This window comes from Oncorhynchus mykiss, chromosome 20, assembly GCF_057628025.1.
Source record: "Oncorhynchus mykiss isolate SJ-2025 chromosome 20, ASM5762802v1, whole genome shotgun sequence".
NCBI lineage: Eukaryota > Metazoa > Chordata > Actinopteri > Salmoniformes > Salmonidae > Oncorhynchus > Oncorhynchus mykiss.
The window spans coordinates 20,122,303-20,149,205 of NC_143041.1; the positions used below are offsets into that span (position 1 = coordinate 20,122,303).

General features: G+C 46.8%; 1 protein-coding gene across 17 annotated transcripts in view; it reads right to left on the bottom strand.

The window, feature by feature from the left end:
- Positions 1-7,629: 7,629 nt before the first annotated feature.
- Positions 7,630-26,903, bottom strand: part of LOC149974427 (uncharacterized) — a 72,741-nt gene continuing 53,467 nt past the window's right edge. For 6 of the 17 annotated variants that reach the window (XR_016489368.1, XM_090212519.1, XM_090212517.1 and 3 more), the window contains 4 exons: positions 12,099-12,162; positions 10,408-10,479; positions 9,021-9,110; positions 7,630-8,592 (listed from right to left, as the gene is read on the bottom strand). Coding sequence is in view for 16 of the 17 variants with exons in the window: in XM_090212519.1 (XP_090068645.1) it covers positions 8,567-8,592; positions 9,021-9,110; positions 10,408-10,479; positions 12,099-12,162 (252 nt within the window). In the remaining variant the exon portion in view is untranslated. Of the gene's footprint in view, positions 8,593-9,020; positions 9,111-10,407; positions 10,480-10,572; positions 10,650-12,098; positions 12,163-26,903 lie in introns of all 17 variants that reach the window. The other 11 variants (XM_090212505.1, XM_090212513.1, XM_090212512.1 and 8 more) reach the window with 3 other exon arrangements.

Sequence of the window (26,903 nt, forward strand, 5' to 3'; positions counted from 1 at the left end):
AAGCCCTGAGGACTGTCCCATCACTCTTCCCCACAGCTGGAAGACCCATGAGTCACCCTGGGGTGAAAGATCATCCTCCTGGGGTCACCTGTTACATTAGCTCTCCGCCTGTCCAACACACAGGGGGTCCCAGTGACCCCTGACAGCCAGAATAAACCTCTGACCCCTATCAGCCCCAGTAGCCAGGCACAGAGTCATGCTGAATCATTTACCTCACACATCTTTGTTTGAATGAGCTAGAATAAATTTCCTCTCTTTCCTGTTCAGGAAGCCAAAAATAGACATTTACTGGTTATTTACTTTGTAAAAAGCTTTTGTGGTTTGCTCTTTTTTGGCAATTCCCCCGTGAATAATTGTAAAATACAAACTGAATCTGTCCTTACTGCTTCGTATTTGTGTATGGTCAGATTTTCAAACACTATTGACATCACTTGAAGGTGTTGACAGAACATGCCATGCCACCACCTAGTGTCACTGATATTTTCATATTCCCAAATGAGGTTCCATTTAAACAGGTTCTCAGCACAAGGGAGGGCAAAGAATGTCCACACATGGTTTGGGAATTTCAATTCCACGTTAGTTTAGAGGCCTCCTTTCAATGCAATGACATTGGTGGAATGGGTCGAAAAGCCCACATCCTGTTTACTTAAATTAGTCTTCACAGTAGGTCTAAAGAGAGAAAGAGGGATATAGAAAAAGAAAGAGACAACTAGCTTTGTCACCCATTCCAGTTCTTCACTGTTGTCTCTAGTACTGGCATATTTGCATAATAACCAGACTGGTTCAGACATACAGCAGGGCTATCCATTTCATCTGCCCATGTAAGAACCTGATTAACAGGAGGGGGTAGGAGTACACAATGGGGAACTGATTTGTCTGCTTGACAAAGAGAGGATCTAAGATACTCTTCTAAAAATATTATTATGATTCAACTTTTCTTTTTTATCTCCCCATTTCTAAAAAGCAGCTCTGAGCTCGAGTTACAGGCCAGAGAGACAAGACAGTCCAGGCAGATTTGGGGGCCTGCCGATAACAATCGGGGCCACGTCAACGTTCCAGGATGCATTTCAAACTGGCCCTGTTGGCTGGACAAAGCTTCTCTTCTTTGAGTCGGAATTAGAGAAAAATCCGGGGGTCTTAATTTCTTCATTATTTCAATCAGGGCCTCTGCAAAGGAGGACAAAAGAGGAGGTAAACAAAAAACACGAGGCCCTTCCTTGCCCGCCGCTGTGACTTCAACTGTCAGAACCCACGATTCGCTTGTCTGTTTTGTTCGTCTGATGTTCTGTGTTATGTTCTTTTTTTCTTTCCGGAATGTTGCACAGCATTCCGCTTCCACAGGATCTTGAGGGGGGGAAAACACCTCAGAGCAGGCGAGCAGAACGGATGGGCTTATTGGTTTTAACCAGGAGTCACTCCACCGTTCAAGCCGAGTAACACGAGCCTGGCCCAGGCACGGAGACTAGATTGCGAGACGTAGACATTAAACGCTGGAAAATTAGGGAGGGGAAACACAATCTCCCTACTTAAAAACGTCAGATAATCCGGCACATGTGCTGACTACTAAAGGGATACTTTGGTTTTTAAGCTTCTTTGTCATTCCCATCCGAGCTTACAAAGTTTGGCCAGGAACCTCAAGCCATATTCAATTTAGTCTGCTGATCCTGAACAAGCCAACGAGGGGATGGGAGAACCGCAGTGCTGGGAACCAGTTGTCAGATTAGACGAGAGGAATAAAATGCACACTCAAACTGAATGATGCGGCTAAACCCTGAATTAGCCAATTTAATTCTGGGCTTAAAGATTGGACTCCGCTCTGCATGTGGCCAATGTTCTAGAAAGGAAAGCTCGCAAAGCGAAGTCATTCCTGTCCTTTTGTCTTGTCATCTTTTCAGACGCAGATGCATTTGAAAGAGCAAATAAGTCGTAAACACATGATAAACCTATACGTTTACACAATGTTAAGTTTGACACTTAAGGAGATATTTTGCTGCTACCTTTGATCACTCTTTCAATGTACACACCTTTCTCACTCCAATAACACATCACGTCGCCATGAAAAAATCCCAACGATGCAAGCAAGTGCAAACAAGTCAAGACCAAGGCCTTTCACTGTTTGATCGCAGTTGCCCTCTGAAAATCGGTCTTTCTGTTTCCAAAGGGAAGTCACCCTGGATAATGAACCTAGCAAATAGTGATAAGCCTGGTCCAGAGACGATAACAGCACCTAACCAATCAGACACGGAGATTACTCCGAGTCTGCAGGGAAATCTGACCTCTGTGTCCTTTGCACTGATAAGGTGGGGGAGCTGTGGGATAATAACTACGTCTCTCTCCCTCTCACTCTTTCCCAGTGACAGCAAAGTGGAATGGTGTCAAATGGGTAACTTTGTGGTGTGGACACTGATACGGACTCACGTTGGAGTTAAATAAAATCGGCAAAATGTCGAACATACAGTTTTTCCTGTGATTAACTAACTAAGTCGCTCATTGACTTCTAAACATAACCCACTGGGCACAGACATGAATTCAAACGTCTATTCCACATTGGTTCAACGTATTTTCATTGAAATGACGTATAAACAACATTGATTTGACCAGTGTGTACCCATTGGGAAGAGCAGGCAATAATAGAAATCCCAATATGATGATGCCTCTACTTCGACAATACCCACTGTAGCAGTAGCCTAACTCAGCAGGATTTATCTGACACTTGATCCTCAGTCCCTCACCATTGTACGTTGTCAACACATATCACGGGACCAGCTGGCGTAACCAAAAGAGACAGAGCCTAAATCCCTGGAGAGTTCCTTCGGAATCCCCCTCATCTTCAGCCTCCGCCAGCTACGTCAACCCTAAAAGGTCAAGCCACTAAACGCCGCTCGCTGAGTCGTCGTAAAACGGAAAGTTCTGTTTTTCTTTTTCTTCTTCTTCCCTGAATGAAGAACAAACTGAAGAAGAAAAAAAATAGACGCATTAAAGAGGGCATTTGTCATCATTTCCCCCTGCCGGTGGCGCTGGACAGAATGAGAAAGTATGGCCTGTAGCTCTGGACGTGCCGGGGCATCTTAAGCAGGGCAGTGGTGTCGCTGTGGCCCACTCTTGTGCACTGGTCTGGGGCTAGGTCTAGTGAGGTGGCCCCCTGATGTGATCCATAACGCGGAGCCGTGGAGGTGATGGATGGGGGTCGGGAGGCAGGATATCTGGCCAGTGTACAGTGGGTAGAGAGACCTGTGTGCTGAACTGACTGGATCCTGGGCTCTTCCCTGAGCCATTCGTTACTTAGAGTCAGTTACACACCCTGCTAAATGAGGCCTGACCAACAGTCTGAGGTGAAAGAGAGAGAGTGTGTATGTGTGTGTGTGTGTGTGTGTGCGCTTGCGTGGCTCGGTGTTTATGTATGTATGCGTCGTCTCTGTGTATGTTCAATGCGAGTATACTATGTCACACTACTCGTAAAAGTCTAGCGTGCACCAACCCCAAAACAATTGACACAAACAGCGACTATTGACGGGAAGAAATGGGAATTGAGCTCATTACGTTTTCCACAATAACAACGTTGTTTGTGTGACACTGTAATTAGAATATGTGCGCAGGGCTCATAAAAATGAGATCATAAAAATTTGGAGACTTCGCTGGGTATTCTCTCATGTCAGGTCCTGGGTACGGTGCTACGAGTGCGACTTTCCAGAAATCCCAATCATTTGGTCATAATTGACAGTAAACAGGGTTGTTGCGGATACACCAGGTGCATTCATCAATTCAATTTACTGACAAAAGAAACATGATTTGGAAACAAACAGATTGAAGTTAGCGCCCTGGGGTCAGTACGCAGTTTTTTTTCCCACTGTGTGGCTGGTATTAATAAGTCAATTAGTGAACATTCCCAGAGAATGTTTCTCAAAATAATCATTAAAAAGAGGCACATTACTTCCACTTTCAGACCTTTACCATACAGCGTTTTGCATGAAATAGCGGATTAGGTTACATTCTCCCTCTGTCCCCTTTGTCTCCTTTACTTTGCTATCCTTCTTGGTAGTTCTACACCTCTATGTGTATCTTTACCCCCCCCCCCCCTCTATTATCTCTCTCTGCCTCTGTTTGTCTCCTTTCTCTCTCTACTTCTCTCACACCACCGTCCCCCTCTGTCACTCTCCATATTGATGCTAATAACGAGTAAGAATGGATCTCCAGATTCCCAGTGTGGCCTCTAGTCTTCCTCCCGCCTCTTTAAGTTTACTGAAAATAAGAACTTACTTACTCTTTTCCATATCATTCCACACACCCTACTCTCGTATAGTTGTCCTTATGCGCGCGCGCGCACGCACACACACACACACACACACACACACACACACGCACACACACACACACACACACACACACAAATGCATGCACACATGAGAGCGCAAACACACACAGACACACCCACACACACACCCACACACACACCCACACAAATGCATGCACACATGAGAGCGCAAACACACACAGACACACCCACACACACACCCACACACACACAAATGCATGCACACATGAGAGCGCAAACACACACAGACACACCCACACACACACACACACACACACAAATGCATGCACACATGAGAGCGCAAACACACACAGACACACCCACACACACACCCACACACACACAAATGCATGCACACATGAGAGCGCAAACACACACAGACACACCCACACACACACACACACAAATGCATGCACACATAAGTGCGCAAACACACACTAATGCATGCTCCCACATCATCGTATCATGTCTTCTCTATGTGTCACTCATCCAACAGCTATCTCAACCATTTCAGACAGAAGTGATTGTCTTTCTATCATCTCCCAGGAGACACATCTACATTATATCACTGCCAAGTGAAGGACCACATATTCAACAACTCAGTGCTGTTTTACTATGTGATTTTCACCTTAACAACAGAGCTCTGCAACCGTATATGTAAACACTGTGTAGAGTGCTGGAAAGGTCCCTCTACACAGCCACAGTTCAAACCCATACATAATGCAGGGAGATATGACGTAAGAGATACAGATACACGGAGTGAGAGAAAGAGACAGCAGACAGACCGAGAAGGAGACATCTCCTAAATGTCCATCTCCATTGCAGGCAAGAAGCGGGCCACAGTAGAAGCAGCACCATAATTGCAATAGCAAACGTCCACCTAACCTCTGAATCTAATATAACTAACGAGCCGAAGCTCTCCACGAGACATTCCCAGACGGTCTATGGAGGACTGCCATGCTGCGTATTCCATTAGCATGGCTCTGCTGCAGCACTGAGAGAGTGGGTGAGTGGGATCATGGCATTAATTAGGTCCAGTCGGGACAGGACGCTGCGGAGAGAGGAGGAGAGAGGGGCTCTGGACTACGTCTGCGAACAGGACCTCAACATTCTTCCCAACATTGCTCCAGGCCCACTCATAGTAGGGAAGGAGGGAGGGAGGGAGGGAGGGAGGGAGGGAGGGAGGGAGGGAGGGAGGGAGGGAGGGACCAAACAGAGGATGAGAAATTCAAAGAAGGAAGAGAGATTAAAAGGTTGAACAATTCTGAGAACGGATAATGAAGACACAGCAGGGTCTCTCCACAATAACCAATTAGTTAGTGCCAGAGTATCTACAGGCTAATCAAATCATTAACCCATAAAAACAAAATGTGGCTGGAAATTGCCTTGGTTTGCGATAAAGTCTTTTACAGGTCTACATAGACTGACATAGCGTTGACAGTCTGACATAGACACAAGAGGTTTGTGGTCTGGTTCCTGTGTTTCTGAGAGTTGAGTTTCAGCTGGTAGAGAGTTTGGAAGGAGCTCACTTTCATTACGCCCTGGGAGACCAATCAAAAGTGAGCAGGAGCTCCAATGCAGAGAGAAAAGAGGCCCCTCATCATCATCTTCACATCCCACAACCCAACCCCCTATTCCCCTCTCATTCTCTCTCTCTAATATTATCCCCCTCTCTCCCTCTCTTTCCCTAGCATCCTCTCCCACGCTTTACTATCAACCCCCTCTCCCGTCTCTCCCTCCCTCCCTCTCTCTCACTAACATCCTCCTCTCTCTATCAACTCCCATTCCCCCTCTGTTTTCTCTTCATTCCCACATCCAAACTTTGAAAACAAGACTCAGCTGAGAGCCACTGGGCTCTGCGCAAACATGAATTGGGGCTGCTAATTCCTGCCATGCGATTGAACACAGTCAGTATAGGAACACGGTACTCAGAAAACGTCAAATCCCTCCCCCTTCTCTGTATTTTCCTATCTCTCTCTCCCCCCTGCATTTCTTTCTCTCTCTCGCTCTCTCTCTCTCTCTCTTGCCCTCGCTCAAGTTTTATTCAGTTGGGGATTATTTCAGCTGTAAAATTCAATCTCTCTCTCTCTATCCCTCTCTTTCCAGTCTAATTAATTCTGCTGAAGATTAATTACCAAGGGATTTCTTTTTTTTTTACCCTAAAACAGAAATGGGGGGGAACAGAGGAGAGAAGGGAAGAAGGAAGGTCTTAATCACCCCTCACCCCCCCCCCCCCATTCCTCAGTAAAAAAACAAGAGGGAACAGAAGAGAAGAAAAAAAACGATAAACAAAATTGTTTACTTCCCCCTCACCTCTACAGCTGAATCCCCATGGGGATGTGATTATAAAAACAGGCCTCACTCTCTTTTTTCATGTTCTTTTTCTGTTCATTCCTCTTTGATGAAGTTCTGGGAGTTCAGAGGGACACGCCGCGGCTGGGATATAGCTGAAACACAAAGCACCATGGGAAGAGCAAACTTTGGCTGATCTGAGGAGACGACCGTGTGTGTGTATGTGTGTGTGTGTGTGTGTGTGTGTGTGCATATGATGTGCACATATGTATGTGTGTATGCATATGTGTAATGTACACCTGCACATTGCCAAATATTGAATCTTACCTCTGAAATAATCCCCACCTGATTAAAGCTTGAAAGCCTTCATTCTCCCAAGCTGCACTGTGTTGCCATGCCATGTGTTTGGCTAAGATGTCACTCACCCTCAAACTTGTTTTCTTTCCCGCAAACACAACCACATCAAACTTTACAGGCCATCAAACTATGACTAATTCCAGTGAAGTATTAATTTCCACTGCAACCCAGCATCCAAGGGAATGGGTGAGAACGAGAAGGTCGTGATGTCATCAAGGAGGCCCCTGATTGGGCAATCAGTTCCTGGGTACAAATGATGTCACCTTTTTGGTTGGGCCTCTCCATTCAGAGCTATTGAGCTGGGGTGATATGAGCGCTATAGAGAGAGGTCATTTTTCCTCCCCATGTGTGGTGGGTGAGAAAACCGCGCGGGGGGGGGGGGGGGGGGGGGGCATGCTAATCAAACTCCACAATATAGATGTCATTAAACTAAGCTTAACCCCCCCCCCCCCCCCCCCCCCCCCCACCAGAACAGCCCCCAGACCCTACTAAGCTTCCCTTCCCAAGTCTTGACCCCCCACCACACACACACACACACACACACACACACAATTACACTTCCTCAGCAATAAAGCAGGCTTTGAATATAACCCACCCCTCAGAAACACTGCATGGGAAGTGTCACAAAGTTGTCATCAGTAGGCACAAAGGATTTGCTGGCAGTAGGGTTCTGCTTAGGCCTCTTTTATTTAGACAGCTACGAGGAATAAACTAAACAAAGGCAATAAGGCTGGGACTGCAAAAACAAATCATGTCCTCCATACAGCATGATATAATGTGTTTAGATGTATACATTGTGTATAATGCTTATATTTGTACTGTATATGTCTTCCCTGGTCAAATAAAGGTCAAACAATAATAATAATAAAAAATATATAACTAAAAACCACTACATTTAGACATGGTATTCAGATTTCGAGTCCAAAACAGTTTCTCATCCTATCTGACAAGCTGAGTCTACCAGCCTGGTACTGATGCCAGTCCTATGAGATGCCAGTCTCAGAAACTGATCTCACAGACGTCTGGCCAGTCTGTCAGTCCTGGCACCGGCCAGCCCACTGTGTGACGTCCTCTCTGACGTCTCGGACTGTCAACTGAGCACGCCTCAATGCGCCCCAACACCCCCTTCAACACCACTGGGTTCCCGTCCTCAGCGCAGAGGGGATAAACTATCAACCAATGCGAAGGATGATCGATGGATGTCCGCGTCATCGCCGGAGTGCGGTCCATCCGAGTCCCATCACCAGCCAAGTCCACCCTTCCCTTCCCCACCATAGCCCACCATCCATACCCCAGCCAAGAAGCAGGCCCAGGCATTCTCCAACCCAGTGTACCCTCTCCGCGGTGGGCTTGGCACTGGTTCTACCCAGAGGCTGGAGGTGGAGAAACATCCAAACAAATACAAACCAGATGGAGCGACGGATGGGATGGATGAGCAGGGAGGAGAGCGTGAGTCACTCTTTCTCATTTTCGCTCTCTTTCAACCGGTACGTTCAGTCTATAAGTTCTATCTGACTCTCTCCAGAACTCGCGGGGCGCGCGCGGGGCGCGCGCTCACTGTCCCACTCCGCTTTCGGCGCAGTCGGAGAGATGGGGGTCTTGTCCTCACACCCATTTCTTCATCTCACGTCCTGCATAAACAAGAGAGAGGGAGGAAGTGAGACAAGTGAGACGGGTGACAACAACACAAGTCCTAACCATTCATTTGCTGTTTCAAGTCACTACCATTTGTGGGTTTGGATGTTCTGCTAATGTATTTAAGCCAATGGACTATGCATGAAATCATACAGTTATTCTAATGTGACCTCATTACAGACGAAAATGGAATAGTCTCCGATCTGTAGTAGTGTACTAGATGAACAGTCTTTTTGTTTGGGAATTGAAAGGTGGTGTCGTAGTAGCTCTCTAAATACTCAGTTACTCCTTTGTGAAATACATTCTTCCACCATGAAACAGACAGACAGACAGACAGACAGACAGACAGACAGACAGACAGACAGACACACACACAAAAATGCATGCACACATCCATGCACGCACAAACACACATGCTACTCACTGGTGCCAAATGATGAACTCATGGCTGGCCTGCCCTGTTTGCTTGCCATCGCCATGGCAGCTTGTTTGTCACCGAGGAGTTGGCGGTGACCTGGGGGATGAAAGAAGGGATTAGGGAGGCCACAGGAGAGGACATACGTGCTTGGAGACATGTCAGCACTTCTCTCTTTTATCCCGCTCCCTTTCTCTCCCTCTCTCTTTCTTTCTTTGTCTTTCTTCACTTTTCTTTTCTTTGGCTGTGGTGAAAGGAAGAAGAGAAACAGTCGAGCTCCCCTGAGCACTCCTCCGTCAACTGGCTAGGTATCCCCCTTTCCCTCCCCTTTCACAGCCTGTTCATCTGTATTCCCCTGAGCACTCCTCCGTCAACTGGCTAGGTACCCCCTTTCCCTCCCCTTTCACAGCCTGTTCATCTGTATTCCCCTGAGCACTCCTCCGTCAACTGGCTAGGTACCCCCTTTCCCTCCCCTTTCACAGCCTGTTCATCTGTATTCCCCTGAGCACTCAACTGTCAACTGGCTAGGTATCCCCCTTTCCCTTCCCTTTCACAGCCTGTTCATCTGTATTCCCCTGAGCACTCAACCGTCAACTGGCTAGGTATCCCCCTTTCCCTCCCCTTTCACAGCCTGTTCATCTGTATTCCCCTGAGCACTCAACCGTCAACTGGCTAGGTATCCCCCTTTCCCTTCCCTTTCACAGCCTGTTCATCTGTATTCCCCTAAGCACTCCTCCGTCAACTGGCTAGGTATCCCCCTTTCCCTCCCCTTTCACAGCCTGTTCATCTGTATTCCCCTGAGCACTCAACCGTCAACTGGCTAGGTATCCCCCTTTCCCTTCCCTTTCACAGCCTGTTCATCTGTATTCCCCTAAGCACTCCTCCGTCAACTGGCTAGGTATCCCCCTTTCCCTCCCCTTTCACAGCCTGTTCATCTGTATTCCCCTGAGCACTCAACCGTCAACTGGCTAGGTATCCCCCTTTCCCTCCCCTTTCACAGCCTGTTCATCTGTATTCCCCTAAGCACTCCTCCGTCAACTGGCTAGGTATCCCCCTTTCCCTCCCCTTTCACAGCCTGTTCATCTGTATTCCCCTGAGCACTCCTCCGTCAACTGGCTAGGTATCCCCCTTTCCCTCCCCTTTCACAGCCTGTTCATCTGTATTCCCCTGAGCACTCCTCCTTCTACCCATCCCTTGTTTTTCAAATGTCTTGAGGAAGGGTGTCCTCTACACTGGATGCACATCCACCTGTCCACTAACCTGCTCAAGGCCAGTAACCATCGTTGTCATCATATCTTAATAATGGATATTCTCCATCATCCCTCCCATCTACTAATCTCCATCCTTCTTATTTCTCTCTCCGTCACCATGCACCTTCAAAGTCAAAAAGGCTCACCCCATATGCACCTCTGGAAGTAAACACATTCCCTTTCAGATGTTGTCACCGTTTGGCACCTGTCTTCACACCCTGAGCGAGAGAAAGAGGGAAAAGCAGAGAGAGTGAGAAAGAGAGAGATTCGGATGAGTGCCGGGTAGATATGCAGGAACACATGGGGCCCACCTGGAGGCCAGATTCCCAGCCCAGTTTTAGAACACAACAGGTCAGTCACAGAGCCAGGATCCTTTCTTGAGCTAGGTCTGGTTTGTCAGTAGAGAGAGAGAGAGAGAGAGAGAGAGAGAGAGAGACAGAGAGAGAGAGAGAGTCAGGCAAGTAAATGTCACAGTGAGGAAGGATAATCAAAGCCTGTGTAGTCTATAACGTTAAGATCAGAGCACCCAAGACCTGCACCTCATTTGAAGTGATATCTCTTTAACCAATTCCATTCCTTCCACTGTGGAAGAACATCAGAGAAATACGTCACCTTCTAAAGGATGCAGAAAGTCGGATTATGTGGCACTTTAGGTATTCTCGATTGATTGTTTTACTTGTTTTCCAAATCTGTCAAGTATAATGTCATGTGCCCATGATCAAAGATTATGCACCATGAACACAATTGATAAAATACATTGTTAACTACGCCATCCTGTGAGTTTGATGTGTTCTCGTGTTTTTACATTTTATATTTATTTATTTATTTCACCTTTATTTAACCAGGTAGGCAAGTTGAGAACAAGTTCTCATTTACAATTGCGACCTGGCCAAGATAAAGCAAAGCAGTTCGACACATACAACAACACAGAGTTACACATGGAGTAAAACAAACATACAGTCAATAATACAGTAGAAAAATAAGTCTATATACGATGTGAGCAAATGAGGTAAGATAAGGGAGGTAAAGGCAAAAAAAAAAAGGCCATGGTGGCGAAGTAAATACAATATAGCAAGTAAAACACTGGAATGGTTGATTTGCAGTGGAAGAATGTGCAAAGTAGAAATAACGGGGTGCAAAGGAGCAAAATAAATAAATAAATACAGTAGGGGAAGAGGTAGTTGTTTGGGCTAAATTATAGATGGGCTATGTACAGGTTCAGTAATCTGTGAGCTGCTCTGACAGCTGGTGCTTAAAGCTAGTGAGGGAGATAAGTGTTTCCAGTTTCAGAGATTTTTGTAGTTCGTTCCAGTCATTGGCAGCAGAGAACTGGAAGGAGAGGCGGCCAAAGGAAGAATTGGTTTTGGGGGTGACCAGAGAGATATACCTGCTGGAGCGTGTGCTACAGGTGGGTGCTGCTATGGTGACCAGCGAGCTGAGATAAGGTAGGACTTTACCTAGCAGGGTCTTGTAGATGACCTGTGGGTTTGGCGGCGAGTATGAAGCGAGGGCCAGCCAACGAGAGCGTACAGGTCGCAGTGGTGGGTAGTGGCAGTGGTGGGTAGTATATGGGGCTTTGGTGACAAAACAGACAGCACTGTGATAGACTGCATGCAATTTATTGAGTAAGGTATTGGAGGCTATTTTGTAAATGACATCGCCGAAGTCGAGGATCGGTAGGATGGTCAGTTTTACGAGGGTATGTTTGGCAGCATGAGTGAAGGATGATTTGTTGCGAAATAGGAAGCCAATTCTAGATTTAAATTTGGATTGGAGATGTTTGATGTGAGTGTGACGCAAAGGGTGACATCCGTTTGACATTCTACTGTTTCCTTACCGGAATTCCCTGTTGTCTTCATTTCCTCCGGCCATTCGGACTCGCCAAGGCATTTGTTGCGCGCCTGAAAGAGAGAAAAGAGAAAGGAAGCTAGATTAGACTTGTCATTGCAATCTCCAGGCATTGTCACCTTTATTTCACACGCGTGCATTTTCTCAGAGGCAAAAAGGTACGAGGAATTGGTTCTGTATCTGTTATTGTACTACAGCTGTGGCCTATTGTGTGGATGACAACATCATGACTTAGCAATATCCGGAGCGTGAGAACACGGTCATGTATAATTACAAAGTTATTAAATTGGTTTACCGTCCCCCAAAAAAAGCTGAGTGAAAGTCGAAAGATTCTACCTTTACCCTGTTGCTCCCATTGTGCAATCTCCCCCATCCCAAATCAAAACAGAATTGCCCAACTGCTTTTTAGCAGTGCTAACCAGTTGCCCTGACAACAAAGACCGCGTTTCAAGAAAGCCAGAGAGCATTTAACTTGAAGACCCCAGCAAAGCTATTCAGTGCAGGAGTCACCCTTGCTAAGAAAGACGTTAATGGGAAACATCACAGGAGTAAAACAGGGACAAACAGAGTTATTTACCATGCTGTTAAAATGTTAAAACACAACTCCACATACTATCCAGTAATACTGGTCTGCGGAGTCACAAAATAACAGACTGAATTGAGGCAAACCCTCTGCCTGCCTCTTCATCAGCGTAATCAGTTGTGTCGCCTTCTGACTCTAACTCGTATAAGACCCCTCCGTCACCTACTTGAGCCAATGTGTGTCCTGTACAGCACTGTATACACTGGAGATAGTTGCTCCCTCAGAACACGCTGGCTACGTCCCCAATGGCACCCTATTATCCCTGGTCAGGCATATAGATAGTACATGATAGGGTGCCATTCGGGGTGCACCCGCTGTCTGCCGTGCTGATCGCTCACCCGGCTCGCCGTAGCTGCTCGCGGTAGCCTGGAGGAGAGAGCGTCTCAGACCACACCCCAGCCACTCCGCCACCATCCGACCCCCGATCACAACAAACCAACTAACTAAAAACATCTGGTGTAATCAACTGTTAGATAACTATCCCTGTAGCATCCGACCCCTGAGATGCGTAGCCTAATCAATATCATCAAGGACAGGGAACGCCCAATACTAAAAACGCAATCACATCCACATTCATGCAGATCAGGGCTTGGTCACTGAGCCTTAGGGCATCATTACTCCACTAACCCACAGGGCCTAACCCACAGGGCGTAACCCACAGGGCCTAACCAACAGGGTCTAACCCACAGGGCCTAATCCACAGGGTCTAACCCACAGGGCCTAACCCACAGGGTCTAACCCACAGGGCCTAATCCTCAGGGCTAACCCACAGGGTCTAACCCACAGGGCCTAATCCACAGGGTCTAACCCACAGGGTCTAATCCACAGAGTCTAACCCACAGGGCCTAATCCACAGGGTCTAACCCACAGGGCCTAAACCACAGGGCCTAACTCACAGGGCCTAACCCACAGGGTCTAATCCACAGGGCCTAACCCACAGGGCCTAACCCACAGGGCCTAACCCACAGGGCGTAACCCACAGGGCCTAACCCACAAGGCCTAACCCACTGGCCCTAACCTACAGGGCCTAACCCATAGGGCCTAACCCACAGGGTCTAACCCACAGGGCCTAACCCCCTGGCCAAGCCCAGCTCCAACCATGGAACGGTCCGTATTCCACATCCTGTGTTAAAGCAGTCATGTGAGAAGTATAACCTGGTCCACACAGCTTCCTGGTAAATTAGATTACTTCTCTGCTATTGGCTCTGCTCCTGTGTTCATGTTCACTGAGTTAGACTGGGCAGTTTTGGGCTAGACTGGGCAGTACTACTGAGGTATACTGTAACAAGGCCTAATCATATTTGGCCAGGTCAGCCCTGTCTCGCCACAGACTCGGGTCTACACTACAGTGCAGTCGTCATGGACTCAGATTACTGTAACTATGTCAATGAGCCAAGCACCCTATCCAAACCACACCACTTCCTAGTTTTGCTCACATGAAACATTGCTCCCCTTTTGTTGTCCACTTCATTCAATGTCAAAACATGGCCGCAGGTTTGATTCATTTGCCAATTGATCTGTTCCCCCCCCCCCCCCCCTCCTTTGCTGAAATGAAGCTAAGACCAGACTGAAACTTAAACTGGATCTGAAAATGGGCCGCCAGTGTAGCGCTTCGTCAGTCTGAAAATGAGATCTGAGTGAGTATAGAAAAGTGTTGGCTTGGTGCAGATCAGTCCATTCTCTCTCTCGCTCTAAGTTATGGTATGAACCTACACTGAGAGTACAACACTTTTAAGAACTCCTGCACTTTCCATGACACAGACTGACCAGGTGAATCCAGGTGAAAGCTATGATCCCTTATTGACGTCACCTGTTCAATCCACTTACAACAGCGCAGACGAAGGGGAGGAGACAGGTTAAAGAAGGATTATTAAGCCATGAGATAGTTGAGACATAGAGTGAGTACGTGTGCCATTCAGAGGGTGCTAGGCTCTGAGCAGGGCCCAGTCAGGGCTCTCTCCACTGCTCCCGCTGCCTGATTAGAGGCCGACGTGCTGGCCCGACTGTACGACTCTTAGCCCAGCCCCAGCGCACCGCTCCAGCCCGCTCCTCTCGTACTCCAGGCCTCCAGTAACAAATCAAATCAAATCAAATCAAATTTTATTTGTCACATACACATGGTTAGCAGATGTTAATGCGAGTGTAGCGAAATGCTTGTGCTTCTAGTTCCGACAATGCAGTAATAACAAGTAATCTAACTAACAATTCCAAAACTACTGTCTAGTACACAGTGTAAGGGGATAAAGAATATGTACATAAGGATATATGAATGAGTGATGGTACAGAGCAGCATAGGCAAGATACAGTAGATGGTATCGGGTACAGTATGTACAAATGAGATGAGTATGTAAACAAAGTGGCATAGTATAGTATAAAGTGGCTAGTGATACATGTATTACATAAGGATACCGTCGATGATATAGAGTACAGTATATACGTATGCATATGAGATGAATAATGTAGGGTAAGTAACATTTATATAAGGTAGCATTGTTTGAAGTGGCTAGTGATATATTTACATCATTTCCCATCAATTCCCATTATTAAAGTGGCTGGAGTTGAGTCAGTGTCAGTGTGTTGGCAGCAGCCACTCAGTGTTAGTGGTGGCTGTTTAACAGTCTGATGGCCTTGAGATAGAAGCTGTTTTTCAGTCTCTCGGTCCCAGCTTTGATGCACCTGTACTGACCTCGCCTTCTGGATGATAGCGGGGTGAACAGGCAGTGGCTCGGGTGGTTGATGTCCTTGATGATCTTTATGGCCTTCCTGTGACATCGGGTGGTGTAGGTGTCCTGGAGGGCAGGTAGTTTGCCCCCGGTGATGCGTTGTGCAGACCTCACTACCCTCTGGAGAGCCTTACGGTTGAGGGCGGTGCAGTTGCCATACCAGGCGGTGATACAGCCCGCCAGGATGCTCTCGATTGTGCATCTGTAGAAGTTTGTGAGTGCTTTTGGTGACAAGCCGAATTTCTTCAGCCTCCTGAGGTTGAAGAGGCGCTGCTGCGCCTTCTTCACGATGCTGTCTGTGTGAGTGGACCAATTCAGTTTGTCTGTGATGTGTATGCCGAGGAACTTAAAACTTGCTACCCTCTCCACTACTGTTCCATCGATGTGGATAGGGGGGTGTTCCCTCTGCTGTTTCCTGAAGTCCACAATCATCTCCTTAGTTTTGTTGACGTTGAGTGTGAGGTTGTTTTCCTGACACCACACTCCGAGGGCCCTCACCTCCTCCCTGTAGGCCGTCTCATCGTTGTTGGAAATCAAGCCTACCACTGTTGTGTCGTCCGCAAACTTGATGATTGAGTTGGAGGCGTGCGTGGCCACGCAGTCGTGGGTGAACAGGGAGTACAGGAGAGGGCTCAGAACGCAACCTTGTGGGGCCCCAGTGTTGAGGATCAGCGGGGAGGAGATGTTGTTGCCTACCCTCACCACCTGGGGGCGGCCCGTCAGGAAGTCCAGTACCCAGTTGCACAGGGCGGGGTCGAGACCCAGGGTCTCGAGCTTGATGACGAGCTTGGAGGGTACTATGGTGTTGAATGTTGAATAACACGGCTCCAACGGCAGCAGTCGTGGAGATTTGTTCAGCCCAGCTCTGCTCAGCTCAGTTAGCCAACAGCAGATTGGCCTGGCCAGCGTAACACGCCTTAGGGAGAAAAGTCCACAGCAGCACACACCTAACCCTTAAAACGTGACGCTTTCCCAGACCTAGACCAAGCAGAACGTCGCGCTAAAAACCATGATCAACAGATTATTATTCTCTCTCTCTCTCTCTCTATTTCTCTTCTTCTTCATCTTCCTCCAACCCTGTTCTGCTCTGCTCGCGTTCAACAACATTTGAATTCCTTCACATCAAGATGACCAGTTATGGAGTTCTGTTTAAATGTCACATGAAACCTTACCAACCTCGCCCCGGCTTAGTCACACACCTATCTGTATGTGTTTGAACGAGTAGATATCGAGTTAATACCCCAGAATGGATCTGTTTCCCATAGCCAAACATGCAAACAACAAACACCATTGGGCCCCTCATCTCCCAGTTAAAAGAAACACAAATCTCTAGTCTCTTATGAAATACTGCACGGCATCAGGTTAGGTAGTAATGACAGACCTTAACAACTCTACTACAGCACTCTCACTCCTGCAAACAGTTATTACCCATTTAGCTAATGGGCTCACATAATTACACGATCAGCCTGTGCCAGTGCTTTCACGCCTTTGATTGGAGGTTGGTAAGGACTCGTTAGGGATAAGCACCTTGGTGTTTGTACTAATGCCAACCCAAGGAAAAGAGATCTCCGTGTGCCAATACACAGGAACACTATTCCAACCGCCCTGTGTTCTTATGAAAAAATATGTAGGATATGGTTTCGGCCTTCAACAATGCTTTTCTACATTATATATTGGCTTTTGAGGGTTACGTTTATGATTTAGTTCAGGGAATTGACGAGGTATGTCATTTCCCCTGAGTCCGTTCAGAAACCCATGCATTCATATTACCAGCAGAGATGTCCATTGGGAATCACGTACTCTGTCCTCCCCTCCTTCAGACCCCTTGACTTCGACCACATTTTGTTAAGTTACAGCCTTATTCTAAAATTGATGAACTCGGTTTTTCCTCTCATCAATCTACACACAATGACAAAGCAAAAACATGTTTATAGATGGTTTTTTTTTGCAAAAACTGAAATATCACACTTACATATTATTTGACCCTTTACTCAGTACTTTGTTGAAGCACCTTTGGCAGCGTTTACAGCCTCGAGTCTTCTTGGGTGTGACGGTAAAATGTATACAATAATTTTTCCCCCTCATCAATCTACACACAATAACCCATAATGATGGAGCGAAAACATGTTTTTAGAATAAAACAAAACAAAAACAGAAATACCTTATTTACATAAGTATTCAGACCCTTTGCTATGAGACTTGAAATTGAGCTCAGGTACATCATGTTTCCATTGATCATCCTTCAGAGGTGTCTACAACATGATTGGAGTCCACCTGTGGTAAATTCAATATATTGGACATGTTTTGGAAAGGCACACACCTATCTATATAAGGTCCCACAGTTGACAGTGCATGTCAGAGCAAAAACCAAGCCATGAGGTTGAAGGAATTGTCCGTAAAGCTACGCGACAGGATTGTGTCGAGGCACAGATCTGGGGAAAGGTACCAAAAAAAGTCTGCAGCACTGAAGGTCCCCAAGAACACATTGGCCTCCATCATTCTTAAATGGAAGGACTCGGAACCACAGACTCTTCCTAGAGCTGGCCGCTCGGCCAAACTGAGCAATCGGGGGAGAAGGGCCTTGTCCAAGAAACCGATGGTCACACTGACAGAGCTCTAGAGTTCCTCTTTGGAGATGGGAGAACTTTCCAGAAGGACAACGATCTCTGCAGCACCACCAATCAGGCCTTTATGGTATAGTGGCCAGACGGAAGTCACTCCTCAGTAAAAGGCACTTGACAGCCCGCTTGCAGTTTGCCAAAAGGCACCTAAAGGTCTCTCAGACCATGAGAAACCAGATTCTCTGATCTGATGAAACCAATATTAAATTCTTTGGCCTGAATGCCAAGCGTCACGCGTGGAGGAAACCTGGCAGCATCCCTACGGGGAAGCATGGTGGTAGCACCATCACAACCAAGAAATGCAGGAGTGGCTTGGGGACAAGTCTCTGAATGTTCTTGAGTGGCCCAGCAAGAGCCCAATCGCCCAGACTTGAACCCAATCACATCTATGGAGAGAACTGAAAATAGCTCTGCAGCGACACTCTCCATTCAACCTGACATAGCTTGAGAGGATCTGCGGAGAAGATGGGGAGAAACTCCCCAGATACAGGTGTGCCAAGCTTGTCACGTCACACCCAAGAAGACTCGAGGCTGTAATTGCCGCCACAGGTGATTCAACAAAGTATTGATTAAAGGGTCTGAAAACGTATATAATATGATACAATATTGTATTTTATTTTTTACCTGTTTTTTCTTTGTAATTCTAGGGTTTTGTGTGTAGATTGATAGGGGGTAAAAAACTGCAATGTAACAAAAGGCTGCAATGTAACAAAATGTGGAAAAACTCTTCCTTCTTACACCTACACTGTATATAAAAAATTGCCTAAGAAATAGGTTAAAATACCAGAGATTCCCCCGTGCACTATTATTTAGGCTATCGGTATAATTAGGATATCAGCCAATAGGGTAGACGTAGTATGAAAGGGAATACAGTTGGGGCGGAATGATAGGAGAGTGGACACTTACTTGACTTGAGCTACTTTTTGCATTACCTTTAGAAGCGGAATGATTTTGCAAGCATCAATATTTATTTCCAGTCAATGTCGGAGTCTAAATAGCCTATCACATTTAGGAAGTCAAAGACAACTGTGACCAACTTCCCCGCCCCTATAGCCTATTCTACAGGCTATTTCAATAAGACAACACATACAGTATAGGCACACAGAGGAACACCTCATTTTGCATAACTTTGATAAGAGTGGGACAATTTGCAGGCTGACACAAATATAGGTGCTATCGATATTCATTCCCAGTCAATGTCGGAGCCTATTCTACAGCCTATCATATTTAGGAAGTTCATTTCCATGGAAAGGCATCTGTACACATGCATATAGCAACTGCACGCATGCAAATAGCAACTGCGCCCACGCATATAGCAACTGTGCCCACGCATATAGCAACTGCGCCCACGCATATAGCAACTGCGCCCACGCATATAGCAACTGCGCCCATCCATATAGCAACTGCGCCCATGCATATAGCAACTGCACCTACACATATAGAAACTGCGCCCATGCATATAGCAACTGCGCCCACGCATATAGCAACTGCACCTACACATATAGAAACTGCGCCCATGCATATAACAACTGCGCCCATGCATATAGCAACTGCGCCCGTGCATATAGCAACTGTGCCTACGCATATAGCAACTGCGCCCATGCATATAGCAACTGCGCCCACGCATATAGCAACTGCGCCCACGCATATAGCAACTGAGCCCATGCATATAGCAACTGCGCCCACGCATATAGCAACTGCGCCCATGCATATAGCAACTGCGTCCATGCATATAGCAACTGCGCCCACGCAGATAGCAACTGCGCCCATGCATATAGCAACTGCGCCCACGCATATAGCAACTGCGCCTATGCATATAGCAACTGCGCAAACACATATAGCAATTGCGCCCACGCATATAGCAACTGCGCCCACGCATTTGTGAATAGTGCGACAAAGAGGTGCTTTTGATACAAAAGATAACACAGAAAAAACTGAAAGACAACCGTTTGAAATTATCTTTGTGCAAATTAAATATTTTCATCCGAAAGTTGTCTATCTGACCGCCCGGTCCCACCCGCAGCATGAAAAATGCTGACCGCGCAGCAATGCTCTCTGTCGGGGCTGCAGGTCCGGCTGGATGTCCACGGGAATGCAGCTCTCTACTAGGCGGGACCAGTCTCCCAGAGAGGCTTTCGCAATTAGTCAGTATTCCACATAGGTGGAGATGTCCTTCTCTAGGGAATGATCTTTCTTGGAAGAAGCTTCACAAGCACAACACCACATGTTTTTTCCAAGGGCTGTTCTCCCAACACACACACACATTTGAGTACATAATGTATACATACGTACACACACAAATGGGCATACACACATAGACACACACATATATACAATTACATATACACACATGCAAAGGCACACACAACCATGCACATAAACACACGTACAAAGGCACACATGGAAGCATACGTGTCCCCGTGCACACACACGCGAATGCAAACACAAGAAGAAGCATACATGTCCACGTGCACACACACGCGAATGCAAACACCAGAAGAAGCATACACGCTCTAAACACAAAAAAATAAACATATGCCTCTTTAGCAAACAGAAACACATCGTACAGATTGGCAAATGCACAGGATCAAAAATTGCACACCCTCACATCCACACTCACACGAACACAAGTCTGCTATCAACACTCAGTTCACGTTATTAAAACCAATTCTGCTGTTACTAAGTGTGTAAATAAAACCCAATAAGCCATGACTACATTTCCTGCCCAGGTCTCTGATTCTCAATTACACAGCTCTGGTACCACCATGTTTAGAGATTAAAACATTTAACCAGATAAATTTGATTAAATCGTTTTTTTTTTTTTTATCAGCTCGGACCCCACATTGAACTGAGAATGACACAAAACAATAAGGGAAATTAAAGTTCTGTGGTGAGGTTAAATAGACCACAATGATAAAGATGACGTCAAGGCGAAAGAAGGGGACAACAACATCTAGTGATCCTATGAACTTTGAAGGCAAGCTCTCGTTCTCAGACAGTCAAAGAAATATATATTGCCCGACACTGTCTGGTTTGGAGATTCCACTCATTTCAGAAATTATTTTGGGTAAATGCAATGTCCAATCCCATTGACAGGAATTGAAAAATAATTGACCTCAACTCTGTACTGTGTCTGTACTGTTGTGGTCTCTTACTAAACGGTCAAGAAATTCTGGAATGCATGTTGCCAATGGGGGAGGTACAGGGTTCAGTGTTTCTTCCCTAACCTCTCAGGTCTTGTAAATACACTGTTCAGCTCAGTTTCATTCAACAACATCTCTAACTTGAACTTTGACCTACAAGAAGAGAAGGATAGATGGAGCCACACTGATACAGAATCACAGAGATTACACAACACCCACACACACGTACACACTCACACACTCCCTTCACAGAGACACAGGATTTAACCCGTGTGCCTGTCCGTCAAAACCCCCAAAACCCTCAATTCCTACCTCCAACCCCAATCCAAACCCCATGGGCCTACACAGAGACAAAAGATGAGTAGAGAGAGAGAGAGAGAGAGAGAGAGAGAATGCATCGGATGGAACTGGAGCCGGACAAAGCCTACTATTGGTATGGATGTTAATAACTGCATGGATCAAATTCCAGCCCCCAGATGTCTTGGAGAGACATGAGCAGTGTTTCGCCAGGATTGTGTCAATAATTCAAACCAGCCAACAATCCACCTCCAACCTCCAAAACCACTGCTTGTTTATTACATGAGGCTGTGTTCTGACCACACACACACACACACACACACACACACACACACACACACACACCCCTTCCTAATATTGAGTTGCACCTGTATGCGGCTATTTCAGCCATACCCGTTGCTGACAGGTGTATAAAATCGGGCACACCGCCATGCAATCTCCATAGACAAACATTGGCAGTAAATGGCCTTCCTGAAGAGCTCAGTGACTTTCAACGTGGCACCGTCATAGAATGCCGCCTTTTGAACAAGTCAGTTCGTCAAATTTCTGCCCTGCTAGAGCTTCCCCAGTCAACTGTAAGTGCTGTTATTGTGAAGTGGAAACGACTAGGAAACATCTAGGATCAACAACGGCTCAGCCGCAAAGTGGTAGGCCACACAAGCTTCCAGAACGGGACCGCCGAGGGCTGAAGCGCAGAGCAAACACTCTAGCCAAACACAACCACTCAAATGTCACATGTACTCAGAAACACACACACACTTCCTTGGGAGACATAGACTACATTCCACACAGTAACCAAAAAACATGTATAGGCCTACTTCAGTCTAGGTTTCATGGTATTTTACTATTTTAGGCCACTAACACATTCTGGAGTCAAGCCCTCAACATATTGCGAACACACTGTGTTGGGGAATTAGCAGGGAGAGAACTGGAAAGCTGACCTGTGCACATCCATAAAATCCTCCAGGCACCCAGGACCCTCATGTTACCCCCAACAGACAGTCACTGCAAGGTGGGGCAGAATACAGGAACACACTGGGGGCCAGTTACCATAGCTCCCTCTAGTAAGACCCTCAGAGAAGAAGTTAGAGAGGGCTTCCACCCTGTTTCTCTCATGGTCTCACAGCAAGCTCAGCAGATCAGAGAAGTGCCTCAGCTTCACACCCAACCCTGGCCTGGAGGAGATAGGGCATTTTCTTCTTTCTTTCTTTCTCTCTTTCTTTTCCCTCCATTGTAAATAAACTACAGCAACCGCATTAGTGCTGACTCATCATGCATGAAGCATATCAGCTCCGGTGGAGCACCGAGGAGCCAGGCTGAGCAGACCTCTCAGGACCGACTCTCTGCTCCACACATTACTCCCGAGGAGTCATATTAGCTATATTCTAGTGAGGTAACATTTGGCCCGACACACTTTGATCCCTTCTTACGTTGTGTCGCCTGTTGGACAGTACGCTACCGGGGCCTCATTCACTCTCACTGATTCACTCTCACTGGGTTGTAACGGGCCTGGGGAGCACATCTGGTTCCGTGGGGAGAAGAGATATGTCATGACTGACAAGGTTCTGGTATTAGTTGTCTTAGTTCTGTGGGGGCTGGAGGGATGGAGGCTGGGATTATGGGCCCGGGCAAGGCCTGGAGCTCCCAGATCTCCAGGCCCAGGCCCACAGCTCCAAGCCTCATCCCTGGCCCAGAGCTCCCTGGTCCAGCCCAGGGTGGGCAAGCTGGCTCCCTCCATCTGCATCCAATCACAAGTGTTTGTCGTTGGGAATTGAATCAAATTAAAAAGTGTAATATTTAATGCGACACCAGATGGAAGCGGAGAGGGGAAAAAGGGCCTGCGGTCGGCCCGATATCCCCCTCTGAAGACAGGGCCTGGAATTCCTGGAGGCATAGTCTGTGGAAATATGTATACACACACATGGGAGCGGAAGAGAGGCGGGTGGGGAGGCACGAACCCTGTAACAGGATTACAGTCAGAGTCAGGACACAGGAGCAGGGATCTGAAATCTAGCCTGTCAATCAAAGCCAGGCACACAATAGCAGATACACACTGTCGACACACACACACACACACACACACTGTGTGGGCTGACTGTGAGGTGGCGTTTAGGGCAGATGTGACTCGGGGGAAGCGGCTCTGTCTTTTTAGCCAGTGTATCCTCTTCCATAAACAAAGACAACACTAGTGTCACAGGGTGAGGGAGTTCGCCTGGACGATGAGACAGCCTAATAATGTAACGCTGGAGGACATGTCTCGAAGCACTGTGAGTCATGTGAACTGAAGGGAAAACATGGGAGGTTTGACCGGTGGGAAGAGCAGGGGCTTCCAACACCGTGATCAGTGAGAGACAGTACAAATATTTCACTTGGAGATTTGACTTGATGTATGTCAGTGCGGCGGAGCAGCTGGGCTGTGGGTTGTGTTGGAGTTCCGGTCCTATGGGTCACTGAGGAATGATGTGCGGTATGCTCTATGGGTGAACCTCTTGTTTCCAATAGGAGTGCGAGGTACACTCCACTTTCAGAGAATACATACATTACATAACAGAGTCGGGGTCAATTCCATTTTGTATTCCAATCACTTTGTGAAGTTCTCCTTCGGTGGAAAGCACCGACGAGAATTGGACTTGGAATGTCAGTGTACTTCCTGAATTGACTGGAATTGAAATGGAACTGACCCCGACCCTGGTGCGTAAACGTATGTCAGGGCGTGTGTGGGTCTGACATGCGGAGGATATGCTGCACTGTACTGGATCTATTGGACGCTCTGCGTGTTTCAGCCAGGGCCCGCGTGAACCCATTCGCTTCCTGGTGAGAGGAGCGCAAGGTCAACTGGATTTTGCGATATACCGTACGCACAACGGACGCCAGGACTTGAGCCAAAACCTTGTGGTTACTCAGAGATGTTACGCGTATCCGTGCCCAACGTGAGGGGTCTACACGTGACACTGCGGTGTCAGCGGGACATTGCAGGTGTTTGGGGAGGGAGTGGGGGATGTGGGCGTGTGGATTTTCAGCATGCCGTACGCCTCCTCATGTGACAAGTGCGGCTGACTGATTAACGTGACCGTGGATTACACTAAGCCTTGAGGACCGCCATGGGAGAGACACGGGGCTGGGCACCAGCTGGGTCTCACACACACGCGTGAACACATGACTGGGAACAGAATCACCTGGGTCACGGGGGCGCGCGTGAGGGCGCACACACTTCACACAGTCCAATGTTGCATAATGCGATTAGGGGGGGGGAATGCAAGGCACAATTCATCTCAGCCATCACTGACTGTACTGGGCCCGACCACAGAGAGTGAAATGAACACACGCTTATAGACAAATGAACATGATCGCGCACAAACACACACAAACACACCCACCCACCCTCAATGGGAAAGAGGAATGGAAGGATCCCACCACAGCAAAACAGCAAAATAGGCCTCATCCAAGTCACACACTAAAAGCTCTGTCACTTTCCTACACCACACACACACACACACACACACACACACACACACACACACACACACACACACACACAGGCCAATGCATATAAACACAGAAAGAACATGAACAGTAAGACAGACACACACTTTTACTTTCCTTCACTGATCAACGTCACTACAGAGTTCCAAACTGCCTCTGGAAGCAATGTCAGCACAATAACTGTTCGTCGGGAGCTTCATGAAATGGGTTTCCATGGCCGAGCAGCGTCACACAAGCCTAAGATCACCATGCGCAATGCCCAGCGTGGTGTAAAGCTTGCCGTCATTCGACTATGGAGCAGTGGAAACGCGTTCTCGAGTGATGACGCATCACCATCAGGCAGCTTGATGGACAAATCTGGGTTTGGCAGATGCCAGGAGAACGCTACCTGCCCCAATGCATAGTGCCAACTGTAAAGTTTGGTGGAGGACGAACAATGGTCTGGAGCTGTTTTTCATGGTTCGTGCTAGGCCCCTTCCAGTTTATTGAAACGTTACAGCATACAATGACATTCTGGACGATTCTGTGATTCTTTGTTGCAACAATTTGGGGAAGGTTCTTTCCTGTTTCAGCATGACAATGCTCCCATGCACAAAGCGAGATCTATACAGAAATTGTTTGTCGAGATCGGTGTGGAAGAACTTGACAGGCCTGCACAGAGCCTTGACCTCAACCCCATCGATCACCATTGGGAAGGATTGGAACGCCGACTGCGAGCCACGCCTAATTGCCCAAAATCAGTGCCCAACCTCACTAATGCTCTTGTGGCTGAATGGAAGCAAGTCTGTGCAGCAATGTTACAACATCTAGTGGAAAGCCTTCCCAGAAGAGTGGAAAGCCTTCCCAGAAGAGCGGAGGCTGTTATAGCAGCAAAGGGGGGACCAACTCAATATTAATGCCCATGATTTTGGACTGACATGTTCGACAAGCAGGTGTCCACATATTTTTGGTAATGTAGTGTATATCCACATGGGCATAAACCCATGGCTAGCGAACCTGCATGTACATGTATGTATCCTTTTCTCAGAAACCTGTATGTAGTAACTACACACTTTCACACAGTGGATGTGCAGATGACTATTAGTGCTGAGCGATTAGTGCTTTTTGAGGTGTGTTCGGTTTCCTTTAAAAAAAAAAAAACTACCACGATTTTGGTTTAGATTATTTTTTAAACATTAAACGCACTATGCATTATGTGAGTTGAATGCTGTAAAAACACAGAATAAAACAATTAATAAAAGTCCCATGATGGTAGTGACTGTACATGACTTCTTATCACTTATTAACCATCGTTTATTGACATTAATTTACTTAAATAAAATATGTTGTTGTTGTGTATATACAATTGCTTTATTTGATCACGTTATTTCATTCCAAGTCATCATCTCATCTCTGTAGAGCTGCTGCCTGTCTGACAAAATCACTATTTTAGTAGTTCTGCAAAGTAAAAAAAGCCAACTTTTATGACTGCTGAATACCAACTATCAATTACATAGATTATGTATTTTCAGGTAGAGATACCTTGAAGAAACTGCTCTCTATGTATCCATAGAAGACATAAAAGAAACACAGACCGGACCAGTTTAGCCGCGCAATGGATTATGGTCATTGTAGGTAAATTGTCACGTTTTCTACTATGCAGAACATTGGCCTGTTGGAAACTACAACTCCCTACAACTTCGCACCGTTCGGGCATATGATCTGATTTATCTCCAGTGCGATGTGCGCACTGAGCTCACAGACAAAAAAAACGACCAAGACGTCGGTCAATACGTTGTTTAAAAAAATAAATAAACTGACATATTGGTTAATCGCTCACTCAGCACCAGCGTTCACGATGTGCAGTGAGAGGAATGTAATATATCTGGGACCTGTCAGGAGAACCCAGGGTTGCCAGGAAGGGCACAGAAACAAAGGAGGGCAGAGTGACGAAAAGAGAAAGAA